This window comes from Xiphias gladius, chromosome 13 (genome assembly GCF_016859285.1).
Source record: "Xiphias gladius isolate SHS-SW01 ecotype Sanya breed wild chromosome 13, ASM1685928v1, whole genome shotgun sequence".
NCBI classification, from domain to species: Eukaryota; Metazoa; Chordata; class Actinopteri; order Istiophoriformes; family Xiphiidae; genus Xiphias; species Xiphias gladius.
In genome coordinates, this window is record NC_053412.1 from 317,250 (window position 1) to 340,588 (window position 23,339).

At 43.9% G+C, this 23,339-nt stretch overlaps 2 protein-coding genes across 2 annotated transcripts; both read left to right on the plus strand.

Annotated features, from left to right (window-relative positions):
- The first annotated feature begins 228 nt into the window (after positions 1–228).
- On the plus strand, positions 229–5,870 carry f7 (coagulation factor VII). Its single transcript, XM_040142233.1, has 8 exons — positions 229–340; positions 988–1,151; positions 1,626–1,650; positions 2,501–2,614; positions 2,965–3,111; positions 3,595–3,713; positions 4,268–4,388; positions 5,265–5,870. The coding sequence occupies exons 1-8, from the start codon at positions 268–270 to the stop codon at positions 5,855–5,857; spliced, it is 1,356 nt and encodes a 451-aa protein (XP_039998167.1). The 5' UTR covers positions 229–267; the 3' UTR covers positions 5,858–5,870.
- Positions 5,871–7,432: 1,562 nt separating this feature from the next.
- On the plus strand, positions 7,433–22,624 carry LOC120798357. The gene is made up of 18 exons (XM_040142606.1): positions 7,433–7,537; positions 9,267–9,492; positions 9,891–10,012; positions 10,695–10,808; positions 11,107–11,244; positions 12,385–12,500; positions 12,829–12,949; positions 13,596–14,183; positions 15,834–15,871; positions 16,043–16,211; positions 16,979–17,139; positions 17,582–17,606; positions 18,002–18,115; positions 18,764–18,895; positions 19,342–19,592; positions 20,118–20,235; positions 20,953–21,140; positions 21,813–22,624. Exons 1-18 carry the CDS (start codon positions 7,477–7,479, stop codon positions 22,233–22,235), a joined length of 3,105 nt encoding a protein of 1,034 aa, XP_039998540.1. The 5' UTR covers positions 7,433–7,476; the 3' UTR covers positions 22,236–22,624.
- Positions 22,625–23,339: the final 715 nt, after the last annotated feature.

The window sequence follows — 23,339 nt, forward strand, 5'->3', positions numbered from 1 at the left end:
TGTGCACAGTTCTGGAGTTTTGTGTTTAACTCAACCACGACTGGTTTAATCCAGCTTTCCGCGGAAATTCTGCAGGTGGACCTCTATGTATTTGAGTACTTGACCCCTGTCAGTCTGAACAGTCACATTTTATCAGGCGGGGTATTTCCATAGGGAACATGTGATCAGATGCAGGGATGGTAGAGCCTGGAGGCGGATGGGAAGGGGGGTGGATCAGACTTTGCACCTTTGGGTTGACAAAGAAGCAGCACAGCACCAAACTTTCTAATGAACCCAGCTATGTGGCTGAGAGTCCTCCTCACCTCGGTCCTCAGCTTCTACAGCTGCCAGCCAGCGTCAGGTGAGGAAACCTTAAGATTGCATTGTGTTAACCGATAACGTCGTTAAGAGTCTACAGCCATGTTAGCAGCTCTATGAGGCTGTAGTTCCCATGCTACCGCCAGCATGCTAACATGCTCACAACAACAATGCTGATATGCTGATGTTTAGCAGTTAATGGTTACTGCCTATCTCAGCTTAGCATGTGCCACTAAACCCAAAGTACATCTCATCCTAATGGGAATGTCATTAATTAGGGTCATAAACCAAGTAAAAATCAGCTTTCAGAAAAATTGGAGTTTACTGGACGTAATAACAACTCGGATATTGACATAAATGGTATTTACAAATCACAAATTGTTGGAAATGACGCTGACCCCCATATTACATGAAAGCGGTGTGAGGATCAGAGGATCACCAGAGTTATTACAATTCATCCTGAGGGGAACATGAATGTCTGAACCAAATTTCATCACAGTTTATCCAGTAGCTGTTAAGTGATTATCACACCACAAATGAGACACAAAGGTCAACCTCCTGCTGGAGCTAGAGGTCAAATCTGAGAATCACATCAGTCATTCGGATACATCCTCTGGGAACCACGAACCTCTCTACAAAACGTTGTGCCAATCGAACTGACCGACATCTGCTTCCCTCTCTGTCTGGTAGTCTTTCTGGATGCAGATCGAGCCCATGGTGTCCTGGTCCGGACTCGGAGGTTTAACTCGGGCTGGTTGGAGGAGCTGCAGATGGGGGATCTGAAGAGGGAGTGTCTGGAGGAAAAATGTTCGTATGAGGAGGCCCGGGAGGTGTTCGAACACAGCGAGACCACGGTCCGACCCCGGAGAAACACGAACTCTATTACAAATACTACGCGCTAATCCGTTTTGAAACCTCGTATGTTTTACAGGTTGGATTAGATTAGCTGGGACTTTTTGATAATTATTAGAAGAGCTGAGATTACATGTAAATTACTGTATTATCACTTTGATTAGACAGGATTTCACTACAGTTAGGACTGGATTAAATTTGACTAAATTGAACCGCCATCATTATTAGAATACATATTTCTACAGATGTAATACAAGGAATTTGAAAGTCCCAACCAATTTTTTTTTTCCCAATATCATGACACTTGATGGATGAGAAATCATTTGTATTTATTCGTAGAATTTATTTCCATAATTTTAGTATTTAATGTATGTTGATGTTTTGTTTTTCCGAAATGCCAGATAACGTCTCTTTGATTTTGTGAATGAATAATATCGTCACTGAGAATTATCTGTGTGGTATTTATGTCTCTTCAGGACGAGTTCTGGAGGACTTATAACAGTAAGCAATCACACACTTTAATCCACTTTAATGTTGTTTAATGTAATGTCAGTTTCATTTAGGTGTAAAATTTCATGATCTGACCGGGAGTCCTGCCAGCTGCTAATCAAGGCTAACGGTAGCTCCAACCCTGATCCACCACTGTCCTCGATGCCATCTCCACAAACCTGGACCTTTGAGTCACTCAGAGGCTCATAAAATCCGTCAGGGGGAAGAATATGGGAAACTCGTTTAAAGAAAGGTTAAATTAATTGATTAATTTAAGCCAATACAATCCACGATCTGGAATGACAAGATCTGGATCACAAGGTTTGAGAAAGAGCTTTTTAATGAGGTGTGGCAATAAAATAAGGACTGTGTTGATTTGTGCCCCTGGAAGTCTTTAATTTCCCCTTAAACGTTGCTAAAACATTGCCTACCACAAAGTTTATGAGCCAGCGACCGACTCAAATACCGCGGCGGTTCAGGACTGGATTCCTACTTTGATGCTTAGTGCTCGGGAGTTCTCATCACATCACGGTTTTAACGTTTTCTGACAACAGAAACCAGGTTAAGACTTTTTAACACCTGTTTCTTTGATATGTCTCATACTGACCAAAGTATGAGACATACCAAAGAAAACCGGCAGGGATCGTACGGCCTACATGTATTTACCATGTGCATGATTTTAGTAACATTTGGATCCCATTTTTGTCCGTGCTCCCCAGCTGTGTTTAACAGTAATTCTCATTAATATCATTAATTAATAGTTAAAGCTGCCCTAGAGCTGGATAAGCAGCAAAAAATGGACGGCCGGATAGTGCGATCAGCTACCCTGACATCCAACAATCCCTGTGTCCTTGTTTTGCAGCCCCAGACAACTGTAAGTCCAACCCCTGTCTGAACGGCGGCAGCTGCTCCAGCCAGGGCTCGACCTACACCTGCCTCTGTCGACCGCAGTTCAGCGGAATCCGCTGTGAGCTCGGTGAGCAAATCGCACACACATCCCTAACCCTTACTACCTGCTCGGGAGGCTCGATCTGGGAAGAGGAAATCCGGCGTGAGCAGCTCGTGAGCAGCCATTTGTTCAACACTGGTGCATCAAGCAGTTTGACATATTTTGCTAAATTCTAAAAAAGGGTTAAAAAATGTTGATATTCTCCTGAATCAAGGTCAAAAAGTACAGTTTTGGTATGTGACGACACCAGACAACATTGGAAAACCCAATTTATCATTTTCATGTGCATCATTTTTATTTTTTGTGCATTTTCATATTTGTTTTCTGGTGAACGAAGCTATCGAACTATTTCACCATGAACGTACCTTTGTTGATAGAGTTCCTGGCCGTATCCAACACCTGCCTGCTGCAGAACGGAGGCTGTGAACATTTCTGCGATGAAGGCCAGGAAGGGCGAAAGTTAAACTGCTCGTGTGCAGACGGCTACTTTCTGAACGCCGACGGGCAGAGCTGCGTAGCACGAGGCGGGTTTCCTTCGTTCACGTGACAGAGGGACAGATGTTTAACACGAGTTTCAGGAGGCGCACGTACATCCAGTAATTCTGTGCAGATGCTGAGTATCCATGTCCTGCACAAAAAGACAAGAACAAAGATGCGAAAATAAAAGTATATGAAATGTGAGAAAATGAATATAACGAAGTTTTAAAAAATCACGATAAGCCAAAATGATTAGGTCATATGCCACAGGTATGAGAAAATAAGTCAAAATTTTGTCTGACTCACTGTCATTTTTGAAGTGTCTGAATATTTTCACCTAAAACCACAATTTTCTTTATTTTGTTTTTGTCATAATTTTAACTTAACTTGACTTGGCACCACATTTTACCCCAGAGTAGGAGAAAACTGTGTTACACTAGTCAAAGTACGGTAACAAACCAGCTTTATATTGTGACGGGCTGTTTCAGAGTTAACGTTAAAATTTTGGGGGTTTTTTTGTCCTGTTTCAGGGCCGATAGCCTGCGGTATGGTGCCTGTCCTGCAGGGGGAAAACAAAGCCCAGCAGCCTGACGCTCGCGCTCGAATCGTTGGCGGAACGGAGTGCCCCAAAGGCGAATGCCCCTGGCAGGTACGCTCGAGATAAAGGGACAGTTCACCCGTTTCCCTTTAGACCCAGAGAGTAGTTTCAATACAGCGGGTTCATTTTTAACTCCGCTGGGTTTTCACTCATGAGACATATCAGAGACGGGGATCCAGGGAAATGACTTCACTGGACTCTGAAACTCTGCCAAAACCAGATTCTAGTGGAAATCTCAAATTTTCCAGAGATAATAAATATGTCAAGTGTTTAGTTTTGATGAAAGCATCGAGGGAGATGTTGCTAACTCTCGGACATTTAAGGCCAAAGTAAGCTACAGAAACATAAAACCAGGGCCGCTAGAGAACTAAATTAGGATGGTATTTCCAGTTTAATCCTTTAATGTTTAAATAAAGCTGGTAGCAAACCTACTGGATTACGTTTACTGCTTATATTACGTGATTAACCCCATGTTTTGTATGTTTGATGGATGTCGTTCATCTTTTTCTGCACCCGAAAAGAAAAGGAAAATGGAAAATGTGCCCTCTTTATCATTCCCTGGAGAAGTCAGGATGGAAATACTAACGTTACTGTTTGTTTTTAAGGTTTTGCTGTTGTATAAAGGCAAAGGGTTTTGTGGAGGCGTGATTTATAAACCCACATGGATCCTCACAGCGTCTCACTGTTTGGAGAACACAGACGTCCAGCTGCTGAAGGTGGTCGCAGGTACGAATCCCTCATAGCAAACTAACCGGAAATGAGGCGGGGTTAAAGAAACCCGTCCTACGCCTGCTGCTGGATTTTGGCCTTTCAAACTGAGAGGGGTGGGCATGTGAGCTACCACATTTAAACCTTTGCACCACTAGAACAATCACCTTTGTTTAATGTGAGCAGTGAGGTAACAGTCCACAAACCTTTTCAAAATTTAAAAATTATAAAGCTCTGCCCGAACTCCTTTCCTATTTGCTCCCTGAGACATTATCTGAATGTCCGGATTCTAGTAGAAAATACAGTATATGCAGTATGTAGTGCCCTAGAAACTTCCCGCAATGGAACAAAACATATAGTTCCCATAACATTTCCAATTTACTGTTTGCTTAAAAACAAAAACCCTACAAGCGTCACGTTAAACAGATCACATAAAGTGAAAAGAAGAGTCATTGAACACTGTAACTAGCAGTGACGGTGCAAAACGTTCATGTTCGTGTCCGTTCATGGGCAGAACTACACTGAAACTACTGGACCGATTTCGCACCGAACCCGGCGCAGGGATGGGACCTGGGCCAGGGAAGAACCCATTAAGTTCTGGGGCAGATCCGCATCATTTACTGGGAATTGGACTGTTTTCCTCTGAAGTCCGGTGTGCGTGGTTCGACATTGGCCTCGGTGGAAGTCTGTGCTCCACTGGGTGCATTTTCTAGTGGTGTATGGAGCAGTGGCTGAGCGAGCGGGGAGCGTTAGCACGGATTTTGCAGTGCAAAGCTTCTTTGCTTCTGTTTGTGTCACCTTTGGTTTACGTTCAGTCTGAACACACTAGAAACCGGGAGCTAATTCGATTGGCAGAGAAACTCTTGCCCGTTGACCCTGCTCTTTGTCTGTCAGGCGAACACAACACGGAGGTGAATGAGGGCACGGAGCAGCTCATCCAGGTGACTGAGATCATCATGCACGAGAACTACCAGATGTGCACCGCCAACAACGACATCGCCCTCCTCCGGCTGGCGTCACCCATCGTCTACACGCCGTACGCCGTCCCAGCCTGCCTGCCGACGCGCCCCTTGGCTGAGCGTCACCTCTGGGCCATCAACCTGCACACGGTGAGCGGCTGGGGGAGGAGGAGTGAGAACGGGCCCACCTCGCACATCCTCCGCCGCCTGAAGGTGCCGCGGATCCCGACGCAGCAGTGTGTGGAGGATAGCGGCGTGGTGCTCACCAAGAACATGTTCTGCGCCGGATACATCGAGGGCCAGCAGGACTCGTGTAAAGGCGACAGCGGCGGGCCCCTGGTGACGCAGTACAAGAAGACGACCTTCCTGCTGGGGATCGTCAGCTGGGGGAAGGGCTGTGCCCGACCGGGCAACTACGGCATCTACACCCGGGTGTCCAACTACCTGGAGTGGATTCGCAACCGAACAGCGACGCCAGATCAGCCGAACAACCACACTGAGGCCCTGCTACACAACCTGACTACCTGAGGAGTCAGGGGGCTGCCAGCTGAAGCTCGGTCATGGCCAGAGCCTTGTTGTTGGACCCCCATGGACCAACCAGTACCCAGGAGCTGACAGGATAACAATTTTAATTATCGCATAATCGTTGTAGTCACTTTTCACTCATATTCACCAATGTGGAGATTTGCTGCTTTTCTTTGTCGCAGATGACTGAACAAACGGACTCTCTTTGGGTTTTCGACTGTTGCTCGAATAAAACCGACCTTTTCAATACGTCCCCTTGAGCTCTGGGAAATTTTAACAGGCAATTTTCCCTATTTTCTGACATTTTATAGACTAACGATCAATCGATTTATCCTAGGAAGAGTAATGGTAGTGAAAATAATCATTAGCTGCAGCTCTACGGCAAATTCTAACGATCTAGATCAACCGGTGAGGTATGTTAAACGGTATCACTTCAACTATCATTTGAATGAACTATATATTTTTGTGTGAATAAAGCCAAAATCTAAAACCAGTTCATGGTATTTTCTGGGAGTTGGTTCAGAGTTTTCTTTAGAACAAAACCAAATCACCGTGTGCGCACCGCATGGTTGTATTTGCCGGTTTTGCAATTGCGTACCTGCCAGTGTGTGTTGTATGATTTTGTAATTCCAGTACACAGTGTGTTTAACCTGTACGGTGTCTCTCCACTGAACTGCTGACCCTCTGAGGATAAAGCATTTTCTGATAAAGAACCATTTACAAAGGGATGGTAAGCTGGCTTTAATAAATCCTACACTGCTGCTCTCTAGGTCACTTTTCAATGAGACCAACTTTTGTGTCGTCCGGTTGTCGATTATCCGGCTCCAGCAGGACACTTTTCCTTTTTGTTTCTATTCATTAGGGACAGTTTAACCACTGATCCTCTGGAAAAGAGCCGCAGGACGTCTGAAGCTAAATCCGCAGCGGGCTGGATGGATCAGTGTAGAACCTTCTATTAATGATTCATTAACATTTAAAACTGCGGGTGACTAAACCCAGGAGCCTTTATCCACATCATACAGACATTTCCAACTGCAGACCTGACGACTTATTACACAGTGTGAACCCCTGAGTTCTTAGTAATGCTTTGGTTTTAGCTGCTTTATTACTGAACAGAAGCGCATAGACATGTAACTACCACAGTTTTAGACTGCACGCAGACTAACAGCCAGTCGGACTCCGTGTATGAGTTTTTCAGTGTTAAACCGGAATAAGTCTGCAGTTGTAAATCAGGGTTTCTGCAGGTCTTCAGGACCAGGGGCCTCCTGAGCCCTCGGGCTCCTGGACCTGTGCCCCGCAGGCCTGTTCGGTCGTCCGTTCATGGGTCCAGGTCACGGTAACTGATGATTTATATTCCAAGGAATAATTGTTATATACAGTCAGGACTTTTTGACAAAAACGTGATATAAATGTCAACGAGTCTGTTGGAAGTTGTTAGTTAATTACTTTCTGTGTTGTATTAAAGTCTTCCCTTTAATCCCTTTGCTTGAAACCCTTTGTAAACGGCGTCTTATCAGAGAGTGGGTCGGGGGCTCAGTGGGCGTGGACTCTAAACGCTCCACCCCTCCCGAGAGGACACTCTTCCACCTTGTGGCGCTGGGTCACTCTGAACGTCGGACAACATGCTGCTGAGGAGCTGCCGCATCGTCTGGATTCTGCTTTGGGCCACCGCTGCCGCCGCAGGTCTGGTCACTTTGGTCAAATTTTCAAAAATAAAAAATGACGACACTTCATAACAACCTGTGATTTACGGTGTAATTTCACTGTCTAAACCTGGCACCAACTCAGTGGTTCCTGGTTCGTCCTGGTCTGGGGACTAAGGGAATAACAACTGAGGGGAAATAAATGACTCCCTGAGTATTTCTGTGAATGCACCTACAGCTGCAGGACTGGAAAGAAGACTGAAGTTCGGGGAAAAAGTATTTAATGCTTTGATTTAAGGATCCTTCAAGGTTCCTCTCAGAACTGTGGAGTCTGGTTCTAACTAACGTCAGTTCGGTTGGTAGTGTAGAGTTTATTGTTGACTTCCAGATGAATTTCCATGTAAATCCCAGTAATTATTTATTCATCATTCATTTATTATTGGAAACTTTATTCCTCATTTAGATGAATTGCTCAGTTATTTGTTTGTAGACATGTTTCACATTTTGCTTTTTGTACCACTGATCACTTCCTATTTTACCTGTAAGTAGAACCAGAATATTTGGTTCTTTCCAGGGAACGTTTTAGGAGATTATTAAGAAATAAACTGGAATTTAGCTGTGAAATAAAACCGTACCGCTTTATCTTATAGTGTAATTAAAGAGTTCAAAAAGGAGGAACAGCCACACATCCTATACCAGCCCACAGGCCTTATTCTGACTGTGTCGTGTAGAACACAAGTTGTAGTTTCTCTCACTAACAAATATTATTATGGTGCGTAGGAGAAACACAATATAAAAGACAGGAGCTCGGTTCCAGCCTCACTCCAGCGATTTGTTATCACGTGTCCACTGGAATAAGGACAAGACGAACAACGGGCTTGAACTTCTGAAACGTACCTTTGTCTCACACACACAAACACACAGGTCATAGCTGTGGGTGGACCCAAAATGGCTGATCTTTAATGTTTAATGAGGAACCTGGGGACGCTTATTTCACTTCTTACTCAGTAAGAACAAGGCCTGTGGGCTGTAACAGAAGCTGAGGCTGTTAATCACACATAAGGAAGTTATCAACACTTTTCTTTCCCAGTCCTGCACCTGCAGGTCTCAGTATTTACAGACCTCCTCAAGTCTAATTCATTTCTCCCTCCTTCTGAAAAGCCCAGTTGTTTCTCTGTTGTTCCCCATAGTCTCACTGGTGTGGCTTTATTTTACGGCTCCTGTATTTTCCAGCTAATTTCCTGGGAAACTCTCCTCAACAAATTTCCGAAAAAATTAACACAACGAGCGGATACTTAATGACTTTCTCCATTTCCCTTATAATGAGTTCCAAATTGCACCGGCTCTTCTTGGAAACATCCCACTAGTTTACAGCTAACGACCAGCTCATTACAAGAGAAAGGGAATTACAAGGAAAGTTTCCAGGAAATTAGCTGGAAAAAATTGGACATAAAATAAAGCGTTAACTTCTTATTTGAGCATCAGTAGGAACCAGTAAGTATTTTATTGTTACCTGATTCATACGATAGAATTACACTGTAAATCGTGGGCTGTGTTATTAAGTGTTAACAAACATCCGCTAGCATGTCGGTAATCCACATAAATCACAGTTTAATACGTAAGTACGTAAGTATTTAGGGCTGTACCTCGTTTTGTGCGACTCAGCCGCTTCCAGGTCACTTTCAGAGCATTTTTAAGCAGAAGCTAGAGTTTGTTCACGCAAACCAGCGCTCAGTAAATCATTTTTATTCATTTTGGTTTGTTTTCAGTGTTTGTAGAGAAGCACGAGGCCAACAAGGTGCTGCAGAGATGGCGGCGAGCGAACAGCGGCTTCCTGGAGGAGTTAAAACAAGGAAACCTGGAGAGGGAATGCCTGGAGGAGATCTGCGACTACGAAGAGGCTCGAGAGGTTTTCGAAGACGACGATCAGACGGTCAGTCGGTCGCCACCTGAATTTCAAGGGATGCTTGTTTGTATGAAACTGTGTTCTAGGTTGTGAGAATTCTTGTTGCTCGCTTCCTGTATAAATAACATGAGTCATGCTAAGAGCATCTTTTATTCTGGAAAGTTTGTAGTTTTTGTTAGCACGCAGCATTTTAAGAAGTTATCATTCAGAGCATTTTGGATTAGTAAAATGTTGATCTTTGGCAGCAGAAAGACATTTTTGTATCTGTGGTACGACTGTGCCGCCCATTGATCCAAATGATCATTAAACAATAATTACGTTTATATCGCTGGCAAGTGGCTGCAGGATAAACAAGGTAATGCACTACGACGTGTACGATACTGACAGATAATGCACTCCTCCTCGTGCGTTATCTTACCACATGGATCTCAGCATCTTCACTAGATAGTCTGTTTGTCTCTGCTAGTTCTAACAGGTAACAAAGCAGCAGAGTCCTAAAAAGTCAAACTCTTCCTCGGTCATTATTACTCAGAAACTGGAAAACAATGTGTCATGAAATAACTGTTTTTTGTTTGTTTCCTCAGAGGCAGTTCTGGCTGAGGTATCACTGTGAGTAGTCTGACCTTCACCTACTGTTTTTGGTCATGATTTTCACATCACGTCCTCTGACTATTATTAGGGAGGTAGTTAGACAGCGTCCATATTGTTAACTGTAAAAACATAAAGTTCAAGTTGGGTTAGAGATCATTTGGGTTTGCGTGTCGTAATTTCACCAAACGAAAGCTGTGCCTGGAATAAACCGAATTATCAGTTCAAAAGTGTAAAAATAGTGACGACCTGAGAGGCACACACTGGGGCAACTGTCGACTGGTCTTTTCTTAACAGGATCGACCTGTGATTAATATATTGATTTATCAGTATCTTGCTTCTCTGCTTTCCAGACCCTCTGATCAAGTTTTATTGATCCTCATTCTTGTCTCTTTGTTTGTGGAGTAAATCAGTCAAACTGTGCATTTTCTTCTGTTCGTCCTCTTGTTTTCTGAGTGACGTGTGTTCCTGAATATTTTATCTGTCTGGAGCATGAAACACTTGTGAACTTTGTTTTAGAGTTTAAAGTTTCTTCTGCACTCACATAAATGCAACTTACATTTGTCCTGAACTCAACACAACAATCTTTCTTTCCTGGTGATTAGTGACGAACTATGTTGTTATATATTTATGATTTTAATTCAGTTCTCTATCATTTATTAAGCGTTATGATTGTAACCATCAGGTTTGTGTTTTTTTTCAGATCGTGACCCCTGTCTGGTCAACCCATGTCATAACAACGGGACATGCGTCTACGTGGGGACCACATACGAATGTCAGTGTCCTGAGGGATTTGAAGGACGATACTGTCAGACAGGTAAAACATTATTTTAAAAAAAATTACACAAAACTGAGTAATTTAAGGTCAATATAAAGGTCACATATTTAAACATTTTTTGCTGTAATGCTTTTATTCCATCTACATACTTACCCAATTTAATATTATACATATAATACCAACATATATTATGAATCAGAATTCCTTCTTGACCTGGGAAATAGTCATTTGACAAAACAATCTCAACTGATACGGGGACCTCAAGTTGTAATGTTGTCAACCTGAATGTATATTAAATAATAATATACACAAAGTACGTTTACCTTTTCTTCCTCAGTGTTTGAAGACTCGCTTAAGTGCCTTTACCAGAATGGATACTGTGAGCATTTCTGTGACGGCTCCGGAGAAAGACGCAGGTGTTCCTGCGCTGACGGATACAAACTGGCAGAGGACGGACGACAGTGTTTCGCTCAGGGTATGAACGCTACCTGACCGCGTCTCTGGAGCTCGGATGCACCGGCTTTAAACCACAGGTTCACGAGCAGGACTTGCCTCTCTGCGTATCCTGCATTTCTCTGGAGCGTTGCTTCGGCGCCTCCTGAGAAACAAACACAATCAACCGGAGCCAATTAATCAGCATAATAATTATAGTGATTCTAATAAATACATTTTATATAGCAGTTTTCATGGTACACAAAGATGCTTTACAGGATAAAAGCTAAAAACAAGATAAAACATCTAACTAATGGAAGCAATTAAAGGACCAGTGTGTAGAATTTAGTGGCACCTAGTGGTCAGGTTGCAGATTGCAACCAACTGCTGCTCCCCTCACCCCTCCCTTTTCAAGCATGTAGGAGAACCTACGGTGGCCTTCAGGTAACGTAAAAACGCAACGGGCCCTCTCGCTAGCCAGTGTTTGGTTTGTCCGTTCCGGGCTACTGTAGAAACACGGCGGTGCAACATGGCGGCTCCGTGGAAATGAAGGGCTCATTCGTTTCAGGTGATTAAACACCTGAAACGAATGACAACATTAATGAAAACATTATGAGGACTATTATGTTCCATTTCTGCCAATAGATCCCCCTAAATCCTACACACTGGTCCTTTAAGGTCGATTATTTTAAAACCCTAAGTGCCTGCCGCACTTTGCGTCAAAAATCACGATCCTTCTCAGAGTCATAACTCAGTCAAATCTGAACTCACCGTTATGAAACACACGTTTTTAGATTCAGTGCGACTTACACTGTCAGAGGATGTCATGATCTCCAATGTCCACCGCAGATAAACTTCCATAAACCCACTTAGAAATCGTGGGGAAAAAGATGTTTTTTTTATAACTGCAGGACTTGCCTGAGAATCTTCATGTTTTTAAGTTTCCTTCAGTATCACAGTGATCCACTGACAGTTGTCTGTACATACACGGCTACTCTGCAGACAGGAACTGCTAATAGTGAATCCGGCGTACTTCATTTTCTAAAATGTAAACAAACACTCACATTGCAGCTGCTTTTCTGCGAGAATGCGTTGCGAAAAGCAAATATATCAGGAGCCTTGCTATTTCATTACAGTTGTATTTGGAAGAATTAAGGTTTTGATGCATGTTACTGTGTTGCAGTGGAGTATCCATGTGGTCAGCTGGCTGCACAGGAAAAAGGCCTGAACCAGAGTATTGTGGGTCAGACCAGACTGGTGGGAGCCAACCACTGTCCCGAAGGACAGTGTCCCTGGCAGGTAAACACTGCTCTACCAAATATGACTGCTAGCTAGAGAGATTTATCTGTTCTTAGAGTCCGAACAGTAGTGGAGCTAAACATGTAGAGTTTGTCCTGAGGGTGGCGCAAGAGCAAAGATCCCGGAGTCATTAGAATCTACAGGGTTCATCTTCTGTGGAGAAGGAATGGGATCAAGACATTTCATGGAAGTCTGTCCTAGATTTTGACTTTTTGTCTTAAAGTGGACGTTTTTGTTATGATGCCAGAGAAAAGGTCGACAAAATCACAAGGTCAACGTCTTACGTCTTGGGACTATTAATATCTACATCTATCTCTCTATCAATCAGGTTCTGGTTCAGTTAAATGGGAACAGTTACTGTGGGGGTGTTCTGATCAATCCAGACTGGGTCGTCACTGCAGCCCACTGTGTCCACGGCAACGAACCCCAAAACCTCACCGTGGTGGCAGGTAACTGATCTGTGTTTGTATGTATTTGTTGTACTACTAGTGTCGTTTTTCAACAGAAACATGCACAATAATCTGAATTTCAACAGTTCACTTCACTTACGACAACGAATGATGTAACATTACATTGTGAAGTTGTTTTGGTCGAGCTGTCTCCTAAACTCTCTTCTCAAACCTCATCTCATCATTTTTCTTTAAATAAAATTGACATCTAAAGTTTCAAAGTTGTTTCCTCAAGTTGCAAAGTCAACTGGTCACAGGAAACAACTGTATGTATAATGCACTGTCCAACCTTCTAATAAATGTTCCTAAAATTGTTGTAAAGCTGTTTTATTTTTAAAATCAGACGTGTAAAAGTTTAACACTGAAGTTCTAAGGCCGCCTTGTGCTGCCTTTTAAAACAACTGTAAATTTGATAACTGGATTTCTACAGGTAAAAAGTCACGTTTTAGTTTTATAAAGGTGTGAAACTGTGCTGTAAAGTGAGCAGGAGCCGTTTTCTACAGCCAGTTTTCAAAGACAGTTTCTAATCTTTACAATCGGCTTGTAAAGTTGTTTCTCAGAGTTATTATATAAATTCGTCGCGTTGAGCCTCTTTCGTAAATCTGACCTGTCTGATGTCTTGTTTAACGTCTTTTTCTGTCACCAGGGGAACATAACCTGGACATAGAAGAGGGCACGGAACAGGAGATACCCGTTTCCATGGCGATTGCCCATGAAAGTTACGAGCCGGCAACGGGTGACAGCGACGTCGCCCTGCTGCGGTTGAGCCGACCCGTCACCTTGAACCGTCACATCGTCCCCATCTGCTTGCCCACCAAAGACTTTGCAGACCGGGAGCTCTTGGTGGTCCGCTACCACACCGTGTCCGGCTGGGGCAAGAGGACCACCGGGGGCAACGCTGAGACCCCCGGGGCCCCGTCCAGAGCTCCGGTCTCCCCCATCCTCCGCAAAATGTCTGTCCCCATCCTCCAGAACTCCCAGTGCTCCCAAAGAGCCCATTTCAACTTCACCAACAACATGCTGTGTGCCGGGTACCTGGAGGGTCATGTGGTGAGTTGCCACGGCGACGACGGCAGCCCGCTGGTCACGCTGTTCGGCTCCACCCACTTCCTGACGGGCGTGGTCGGCTGGGGGCGGGGCTGTTCACACCCCGGGTATTATGGGGTGTACGCCAACATGGCCAACTTTGTGGACTGGGTAGAGGGCACCGTGAAAGACGCGCCCTCATTGGCTGGTGGCAGCCAATGAGAGGCCAGCGGAGAAAACTGCACTGGGCTTTTTGACAGGCTGGAACAAAAGCTGACCACAACAGAAACAGTGTAGTAAAAGTGTTTATCTTCAGAAGTTTGTTCAACACTTTTGTTCTCTGTTTTATCACGATTGCGGTGTAGAGGTTCTTTAAATGCGGGGTGATGTGGTTCCTTCTGCTCTGCTCTGTTCTGTCCTGCTGTTTTTTAGATCGTAATCTAAAACAAGAAAAGGTGATAATGTTTTACTGTAATCATTGTTTTTACAGTTTCAAAGTTGATGGACTGACTGTAATGTAGAAACGCTGAATAAAAGCAACTGGTAAGAGTCCAGGGGTCATTTGTGACGGATGTCTACATAACTCATTGTTCATGTGAAAAATCAGATCTTAATTACACTTTTAGCATTAGCTTGAGAGTTACTGATTAAAACTAACGAAACGTACGAGCAGAGGACAAAGATATTATCTTATATTATGAAAACAATAATCTGAACATACGACCGACTGTTACTTATAATTAGGGTTAGTTTTATATCCATAAGTCCAAGTTTTCAAAATCTCTCAGTTCCATTGAATTACTGGATTCAGAGTCTGTTGAACTGGAATAATAAATGTACAGGTAAACACCTTGTGCACCTAATTTTGCTATAATTATAATTATATAATTGTATTTTAGCATTTGTTTTTATTTATCTGCTCAACTCTATTAATATTATTAGTATTCCTATTTATCCTTTTATTCTGTTTTACTACTAACCTTTTCTGTATCAGCTTGTACTTTACCAAAATAAATCTTATTTTTATATTTTATGATCTTAAAACAGTTCTCCAGTTTCCGTCACATCGTGGGACAACAGCCTCATCCGCAGCACGCTCAGGCTTAGCTTGTGTACACGAAACATTTTTAACTAGATGAGAAAGACAGAGGTAGTGTTTGAGCGCGTGCAGCTGATCACCTTTTCAGTCTGAGGAGGAAATATTGATCAGTTTGGACTGCGGACACCCGCCGCTCGGCCCCCTGAGCCGATTGGCTGCGGCTCAGACGTCGTGTGGAGTATTTTTAAAAACAGCAGCTGATGCTGAGTCAGAGTTTAAAAATCCACCACCACCACAGTTTTTCGAAAGACAACTCCCAAAGAACGGCCCCCTGCGTTTCCAGTGTTAGACTCGGCATCATGGCCGGACTAACCCTCCACCTCCTGCAGTCTGAGCTGTGCCCCGCTACCTGCATTTCCCACTAAATCCTGTGCCACCACACCTGCTGTGCTGAAACAAGACTTAATCTGCCTTAGTTGGTGGGAACTGATCAAACACAACTTTATTGAGGAATAGGCTCCAGCGGAGGACAATATGAAGGAAAATGAAAAAGGTCCTGACACCAGGGTTTGATACAGATTACATTGGAGTGCTGTAAATAACCTTTCACGTTTGCTACTGATCAAAAACCTGTGGAGGGGGTGAGCCTGGGGCTTCTGGGGGCCCCTTCTGACCGGGTTGGTGATCCAGCCTTGGTTTGTATGTGTGAACGGGATGTCAGGACATACTGGTGCTCGATTTAGCAAACCTGTCAGGTCCTAACACAAGCTGATACTTAAATTCTTACTGAACAACTTACACAACAACTTGGCAGAAAATGATCAGCTGCTGATGGTTTGAACCTCGTCATCTCACAGGTGAGAAGTTCAAATCCTGCTTTGACTTTTCATCAGTGAAGCAGAACATTTGTTTAACTCAGTGTTGCTGATAAACCCCGCCCACTCCGATCAGTGCAATTTCCTCCCCCTTCCTCCCCCTTCTCTCTCTCTCTCTCTCTCTCTCTCCCATACTCCCCCCCCTCCATACAGTTCAATGCCCTGTCTACCACCCCTCCTCTCTCCACAGTCAGACTCCATTACTTCCACCCAGCACACTTTCACAGGTTTTTCCAGTCGAGCTCACCATCACCACCGTCCGGGGCCATGTTTCAGCGACTGTCCTTCGGGCTCCTGCTGCTCCACCTGGCCGCCGCCGACGGTACGTCCGAGAAAATCCAGACTAAACTTTTAGAAACAACGAGAGAGAAGAATATGGAGTTAAAGCGGGGCGAAAAAGAGTTGAGCGAGTTTTTTAGGTGGTGCGTTTTGGGGGGAGGGGTTGTGAGTTGATCAGGGGCTGGCAGGTGACACTTGACCCCACCCTGTTTTGTGTGTTAGTATGTTCTGTGTGATGTCAACATGACAGCAGTCGTGCTAATGGAGATAGGAGACATGGTGACGTTGCCTTCTGATGATTGACAGCTCTTTCCTTCTCTCAGACACTTTCTTACATCTCATTGGACAAACAAACCACTTGCTGGGCTCTGATTGGTCTTTTCTTTCTGTTTTTAAACCAGAAAAAAATAGTGCTGCATCATTATCAATAAACGCGCTCATTGTTTTCCCGCTCAATCGAAAATAGCTGTTATAATGTCCATGGGCCCAATGTGACGTCGACCAACAGTCCAGAACCCGAAAATATTCAGTTCGCAATCAGGCGCAAAGCAAATATTTGGCACTCTCGCTCAACAATGACCCCAATGTACCCCACCAGTTTAGCATTACACTCTTCTTCTTCATTGTCAAAACCTGCTGCCTACATTACCCACAATGCAACTCGCGTGCAGTAGGTTTATGGTTTGATGAGCTACAGCTGAGGCTGATGGGAATGTCTTTAGTTTTGCAGGTATTTGGTCATAAACCAAAGCACTGGACAAATTAACTCGTTGACCTGACCTTATTTCCACATGTCTGTTCTCCCACCAGTCTTCTTGGACAACAAAGCGGCCAATCAGGTTCTGACCCGGCGGAGACGAGCCAACAGCTTTTTAGAGGAGGTCAAACAAGGCAACATGGAGAGGGAATGCGTGGAGGAGCGCTGCAGCTGGGAGGAGGCGCGAGAGATCTACGAAAATGAAAAGCAAACTGTATTAACCTCCGGCAAATACACACCGACACACCGCTGTTAGCTCGAACGAAATCCATCATAACAAGTGTTAAAGAAACGCCCGGATAACTGCGGGAAAGCCGCCCTAGCTCAATTTAAGATAGCGTAGCACTAGCATAGCTTCAACCCGTAAATCGGACAACTCCAAAGTTTTCGATTATAAGGCTGGATCTTCTTTGTTGTACAAATCTGGAAATTGCAGTTCTAGGAGCGGTTAGCATTGTAGCTATTTCCTGGTGTACTTTACGTTCTGATAGCTAGCTTGGCGCCAAACAAAAACCAAATATAAAAAAGTTAAGATTCGAGTGTTCACTGAACCTGATTTGGATTTAAATACCCAGGTTCAAGTCTCAGATCCAAATGCTCAAAATTATTATTAATAATATTAACTATTTTATTCTGTTTCTTCTGTTTTCTTTCAGAACGAATTCTGGGCCATATACATCGGTAAGAACTTTTTTTCTGTGTTGTTAAAATCAAGGGTCAGAGTGGCTAATTTAAGAAACTTTTAAAAACACTAAAATGTAATACAGCACCAATGTGCTACAAGGACATCGGGGGGTGATATCAGGCGCTGTAACAAAATTGGAAATGCATCTTCAAGAAATAGGACTTTAAAAAACAACAAAACTCCAAACCACTCTGTGTAAAGCCTGACATCTGCTAATGAAAAAGCAGGTACTGATATGCTATCTGCTATTGGCTGGTCTGCGGTAGAACTGGACAGTGCTGTACCATCTTTCAGCACTAGATGTCAGAGCTTGTGCATATGAGATTTTTTGCTGATAAAGTTGCGTTGCACCAAAACTCCTCTGATCGAACCTGCTTTGTTTGTCCTGCAGATGGCGACGCGTGCGAGTCGTTGCCCTGTGTTCACGGAGGACATTGCAAAGACGGGGTCGGCGGCTACAGCTGCTACTGCCCGACCGGGTACCAGGGCTTCAACTGTGAAATTGGTAAAGACGCTTTGGACGGTCGAGGTCAAGCAGTGTTACTTAACACAGAAACATGAGTCTCTTCTGGTTAACGTAACGATCCCGTGGGTTAAGGTTGGGGATGGTTAGGATTTGGTAAAGGTTGGGTGACACCCTTGAAAATCTGTCTCCTGTATCCACTATACAAAATTTTGGTTTCAGTCCAGCTGAAAGACAAAGTAGTGTTATAAATGAGCCAATCTGTGGTACATCCAGAAACACGATTTTTCCATGAATTGATGGCCTGTCACAGAGAGTTGTTTAGGTGCCGCTACTCAGTCTGCTAGTCCCAGGAATCACAGTTTACATCCAATGCCAACGCGAGAACTACTGTGTCCTAAATGTAGTGATGTAAAAAGTAAGCCGCGGAGGTCTGGGCTGCAAGAGTTCACGTCCCTTCGCAGACCTGCCATTGATGTTTGCCCTTGGTTAACTGTTACAACAAACTTTCCCTAACCTTACTGTACTACTCCTGCCACGCACAGATGCCGTACGGACGAGAATTTTAAAAAAAGTTGGCACTGGACGTTATGTCATTCAACGAATTCCAGGGCTTTGCAGAATGGTCCGATAGCGATGTTCCGCTACCTGGTGCACAGTCTAACCCCTGTTTTCTCTGTGTGTTTGTAGTTATTCCTGCGCTCTGTGAGGCCAAAAATGGCGGCTGCGAACATTTCTGCAGTGTGGACAACGGAATCACTATGTGCTCCTGTGCTGACGGATATTTCCTTGCATCAGATGATAAATCCTGCAACTCTAACCGTAAGGGTCTCAAGTCCACATGGTTGTTTATTGGTCCCACTTAAGTCGAGTGCCATGTTGTACAGTTTTACATCAAGCCCCATGGGTCAAATTTTGGGAATGAGGCATAATATGGAGAATATTTTCACCCAAGAAGAAGAGTGGTGAGGCCTAATGATGACAATGTTGGTCTGTCTAATATGATCGAGATCGCCAGTGGTTATCACTGTAACCACTGGCGATGAAGTTTTCTGGCCACACTTATGGTCCTCAGATGAAGGATCCCAAAGATTTTGCTGTAGCATATTTATTGTCTGCAAATGGAAATTGCAGACAATAAATATCGGAATCTATTCGGCAGTGCTCTATTTTCAGAATCAAAACAAAACGGCCAAGATGGTTGTTTCAATGATTAGTCTCCGTAGTGTATCAACCCCGACCTCTAAACTTGACATGAACTCTTGCAGAGCCCTTCAAGTGTGGTGCCATCGTGACGGAAAACATCCGGACTGTTTTCAGGTACGAGCGACAGAACACAACATTGGGAAACAGCACTGGCTTGAACACGACGGACCTCAACGCCAACTCCACTGAGCAGGAGTCCTCACTTTCTGGAAACGGCGAAACTTTGCAAGAAAAAGTAGTTTCTAAGGAAATGGAAGGTATGGTCCGTATCGTCAACGGAGATGACTGTCCACCGGGACAATGTCCATGGCAGGTAGAGACACTCTCCTTTTTTCAAATAACTAGACTTAATAAACACCACACCTACATGATAGTGACCTTTTTTGGAATAGTCAGATGTCCTGATATAAGAAGACAAGGAGCAATGTAGGGGCAAAGAAAGCCATGGCAGAGCGGTGTTGGCTTGGACACACCTGGCAGCCCGTGACTGTCCATTATTATCTCTGACTGCATTATTGTGTCGGCACAGAAACATGGGTGTCCATTATTGTGTGTGAGTGGACACCTTGGAATTCATTTTTGTCCAGGAGTCCATTATGTCTCTCCATACAAATCTGGAAGTGCACTAATGTCTCTGTGGACAACTGGGAGCACATCATTGCTCAGTTGATTGTTTATCATTTGATATTGATTATTGTGTCTACTCGGACACCACAGGTGTCCACACCACATGTTGTCGATTATTATCTCTAATACACATCTGGAAGACCTCTGGAAGTCCATAATTCCAGCGTCTGTGTAATATTCAATGCGTCTGGGTGCCACCTCGTCTTCGTAGGCTCTCCTCGTGAACGAGGAGGAAAGAGGGTTCTGCGGAGGGACAATCATCAACGAATACATCATCATGACCGCCGCCCACTGCATGAACCAATCGCGCTACTTCTACATCAAGCTCGGTAGGTCTGACTGACCAGTCACCGTCACCTGAATCCCCGGGTGGATCACAGTCCAAGTTTAGATGTAAGGAGCGGGTGTGATTTTAAGGGGGAAACATCAGCGTACCACAGTTCTAGCGCGTTGTACTCAGTCCATATTCTGTTAATTGTAATTACGACTTAGCATCTCATAAATACAAGAAAATGTATCTCATACTTATGAAGTCATTAGGCAGTCGAACCTTTTCTTGTAATTATGAAATAGGCTGCATATGACGCCAAAATCTTTAGATGTTTTATTTAAGAATTAGGCCGTACAGATCTATTGATGAGTGTTTTCTTGCCATTATGAGATCATGTACGACTGATTTCATTATGAGAATATGATTCTGTACTTTCTGAGATAGTTTCATAATTCATTCTCGTCAATATGAGATTATGTGTGGTTTTTGGAAATCTGAAGATTTCCGTATGATTACACTTTTTTCTGAGTGTGCCGTACAGATCTACTTGAGAGATTGTTTTCTTGTGATTAGGAGATTATGGATGATATTTGTAAGTGTGAGATTTTTTTGTAATTAGGAGATAAAGCATTTGCTGGTATGTTTTTTATTTTTTGCTAATTATATACTTTGCATCTACTTCATCACTGAATCTGACTTACTGACTTTTTTTTTTTTTTTTACTGCGAATGAATTTACCAAACTAAATTTTGATCAAATATTTCTGTGCATTCAGGTGAGTTTGACATCTTGGTGGATGACGGTAACGAGGCTACCTACCTCGTTGAAACTATTTTGACCCACCATCACTACAGACCGGACACCTACGCCAATGACATCGCACTCATCAAACTAACTAAGCCCATCAAGTTCACCAGGTTCATCCTGCCGGCCTGCATACCTGAGCCTGAGTTTGCTGAAAAGGTGAATCTTTAAACCACTAAAACCCGTTTTAAATCCAATTTACACACACGTTTGTCATAAACTCACTCGCTTAAAGGAATAGTTTGACATTTTGGGAACTACGCGTATTTGCTCTCTCTCCGAGTCAGATGTTAAAGCTGCAGCCAGCAGCCGGTCAGCGTAGCTTAGCGTGAACGGTGAGCACTTACATAGCGCCTTCCTTAGCGGTTTTTACAAAGCAGTTTACAATTTTGCCTCTCATTCATCCATTCACACACACCGACGGCGACACAGCTACGGGAGCTGGGGATCGAACCACCAACCGGTCCGGAGGTTGGCGGACGACCCGCTCTACAAGCTGAGCCGCAGACGTCCACTAAGACCAACGAACTAAGCTAATGAAGACTAGAAAGAGGGGGAAGCAGCCAGCGTGGTTCTGTCCAAAGGAAAGAAACCCCCCCTACCAGCCCCTCTAAAGCTCATTGACTAGGGGTAGACTTCAGGAAGTTACTGGTCCCAGCCAAGAAAAAGTCCAGCGCATAATCCCATGTGAAATGGGGAATTTTCATGTTCACACTTTGTACAAATTAACTTACATTTTCGTACAAATGAATGAAACGACTAATTAACCCGTTATAACACCGTCCAAACCTAAAGTAACGCATCTGTTACACCTCTTACCTCCTCTTGCAGGTCCTGATGCGGCAGCCGGACGGCATGGTCAGTGGTTTCGGCCGTCTCGGTGAGGGCCGGCAGCCGTCCAACATCTTGCAGCGCCTCACGTTGCCCTACGTGGATCGGCTCACCTGCATCGAATCCACCCAATGGCGCATCTCCCCCCGCATGTTCTGCGCCGGCTACGACAAAGCACCCAAAGACGCGTGCCAAGGTGACAGCGGTGGGCCGCACGTCACCCGCTACCGCAACACCTACTTCGTCACCGGCATTGTGAGCTGGGGTGAAGGCTGCGCACGCAAAGGCAAATACGGCATCTACACCCAGGTGTCCAAGTACATCCGCTGGATCCGCGAAGGCATCAGGAAACTGATGCTCAAAGAGAAGCACGGCAGCAGGGCGAAGAGGCACCACGGCCCCATCGAGAGGCTGCGTCTGTAAGACGGCGGCCGCCGGACTTCCACGCTTCCTCAGAGATGGCGGCTGAGCTCCACCGCGCAGAGATCAGCCGTTCTTCGTGCCTCTCGTGTAGTCATCGATTTTACGTTTGAGACTGTGACTAAACAGTCACATTTCAGCCACAGAAACTCGGAAAAACATTTGACCATTTGACAACACTTACCCCTGTTTTACAGACGTTACCGAAAAGTTTAAAGCTGTATTCATGAATTTTTTTGTTCCCTCGGGGGCAGCAGATCAAGAATAACACCTCACTGTAGAGAGTAGTTGTGTCTGACTTAAAATAAAAAACATTCTGCAGAGACAATGTCTGTCTTCATGTCTGATTCCTGAGCTGAATTTGAAGCAAATAAAGAAATAACACAACTACAGTCTGATGCATGGAGCTTTGTTTGATTAAAACTAACATACTACTCGTTATATTTACTTTTCCACTGTATTTGAAGTAGTGTCAATGTCGCACGTCAAAATTGAGCTGAAACTGATGTAAACTGTTGTGTTTTTACAAAATTTTGGTTAGAGGCGTGTCCATACAGAAATTCACTGAAAAATACACTTTTCCTTTTTTCCATTTTCCATATACTTATTTATTGTGTGAGTTCTTGTCTGTGGGGGTCAGCGTGACGGTTCGCTTCCTGACCTTTGACATTAGAGCTGAAACAATAAGTGGTGTTACTGGTTAGTTAATCGGCAACAATCAATCAATCGATCAATCAATCGTTTCAGTGATTTCTCGAGCAGGTTCCAGCTCCTAAAATGTGTGGATTTTCTGTTTTTCCTCTCGTTTATAGAACCTGAACATCTTCGGGTTTTGGACTGTTGGTCTCCTTCGGCTCCGGGAACTTTGGGGCATTTATTCTACACCGTGACATTTTATAGATGAAATTATTAATTGTTTAATTGGGAAATCTGACAAGAGAATTGAGTCGTCACTTGTTAAACAGACATTTGAAGGATTAACTTTGGACTCTGTGAAAATATAACAGGCATATTTTAATATTTTCTGATTCTTAGAGAAAACGAGGAATCATTTAATCGAGAAACAAAATGATAGATTAATCAATTATGAATATAATTGTCATTTAC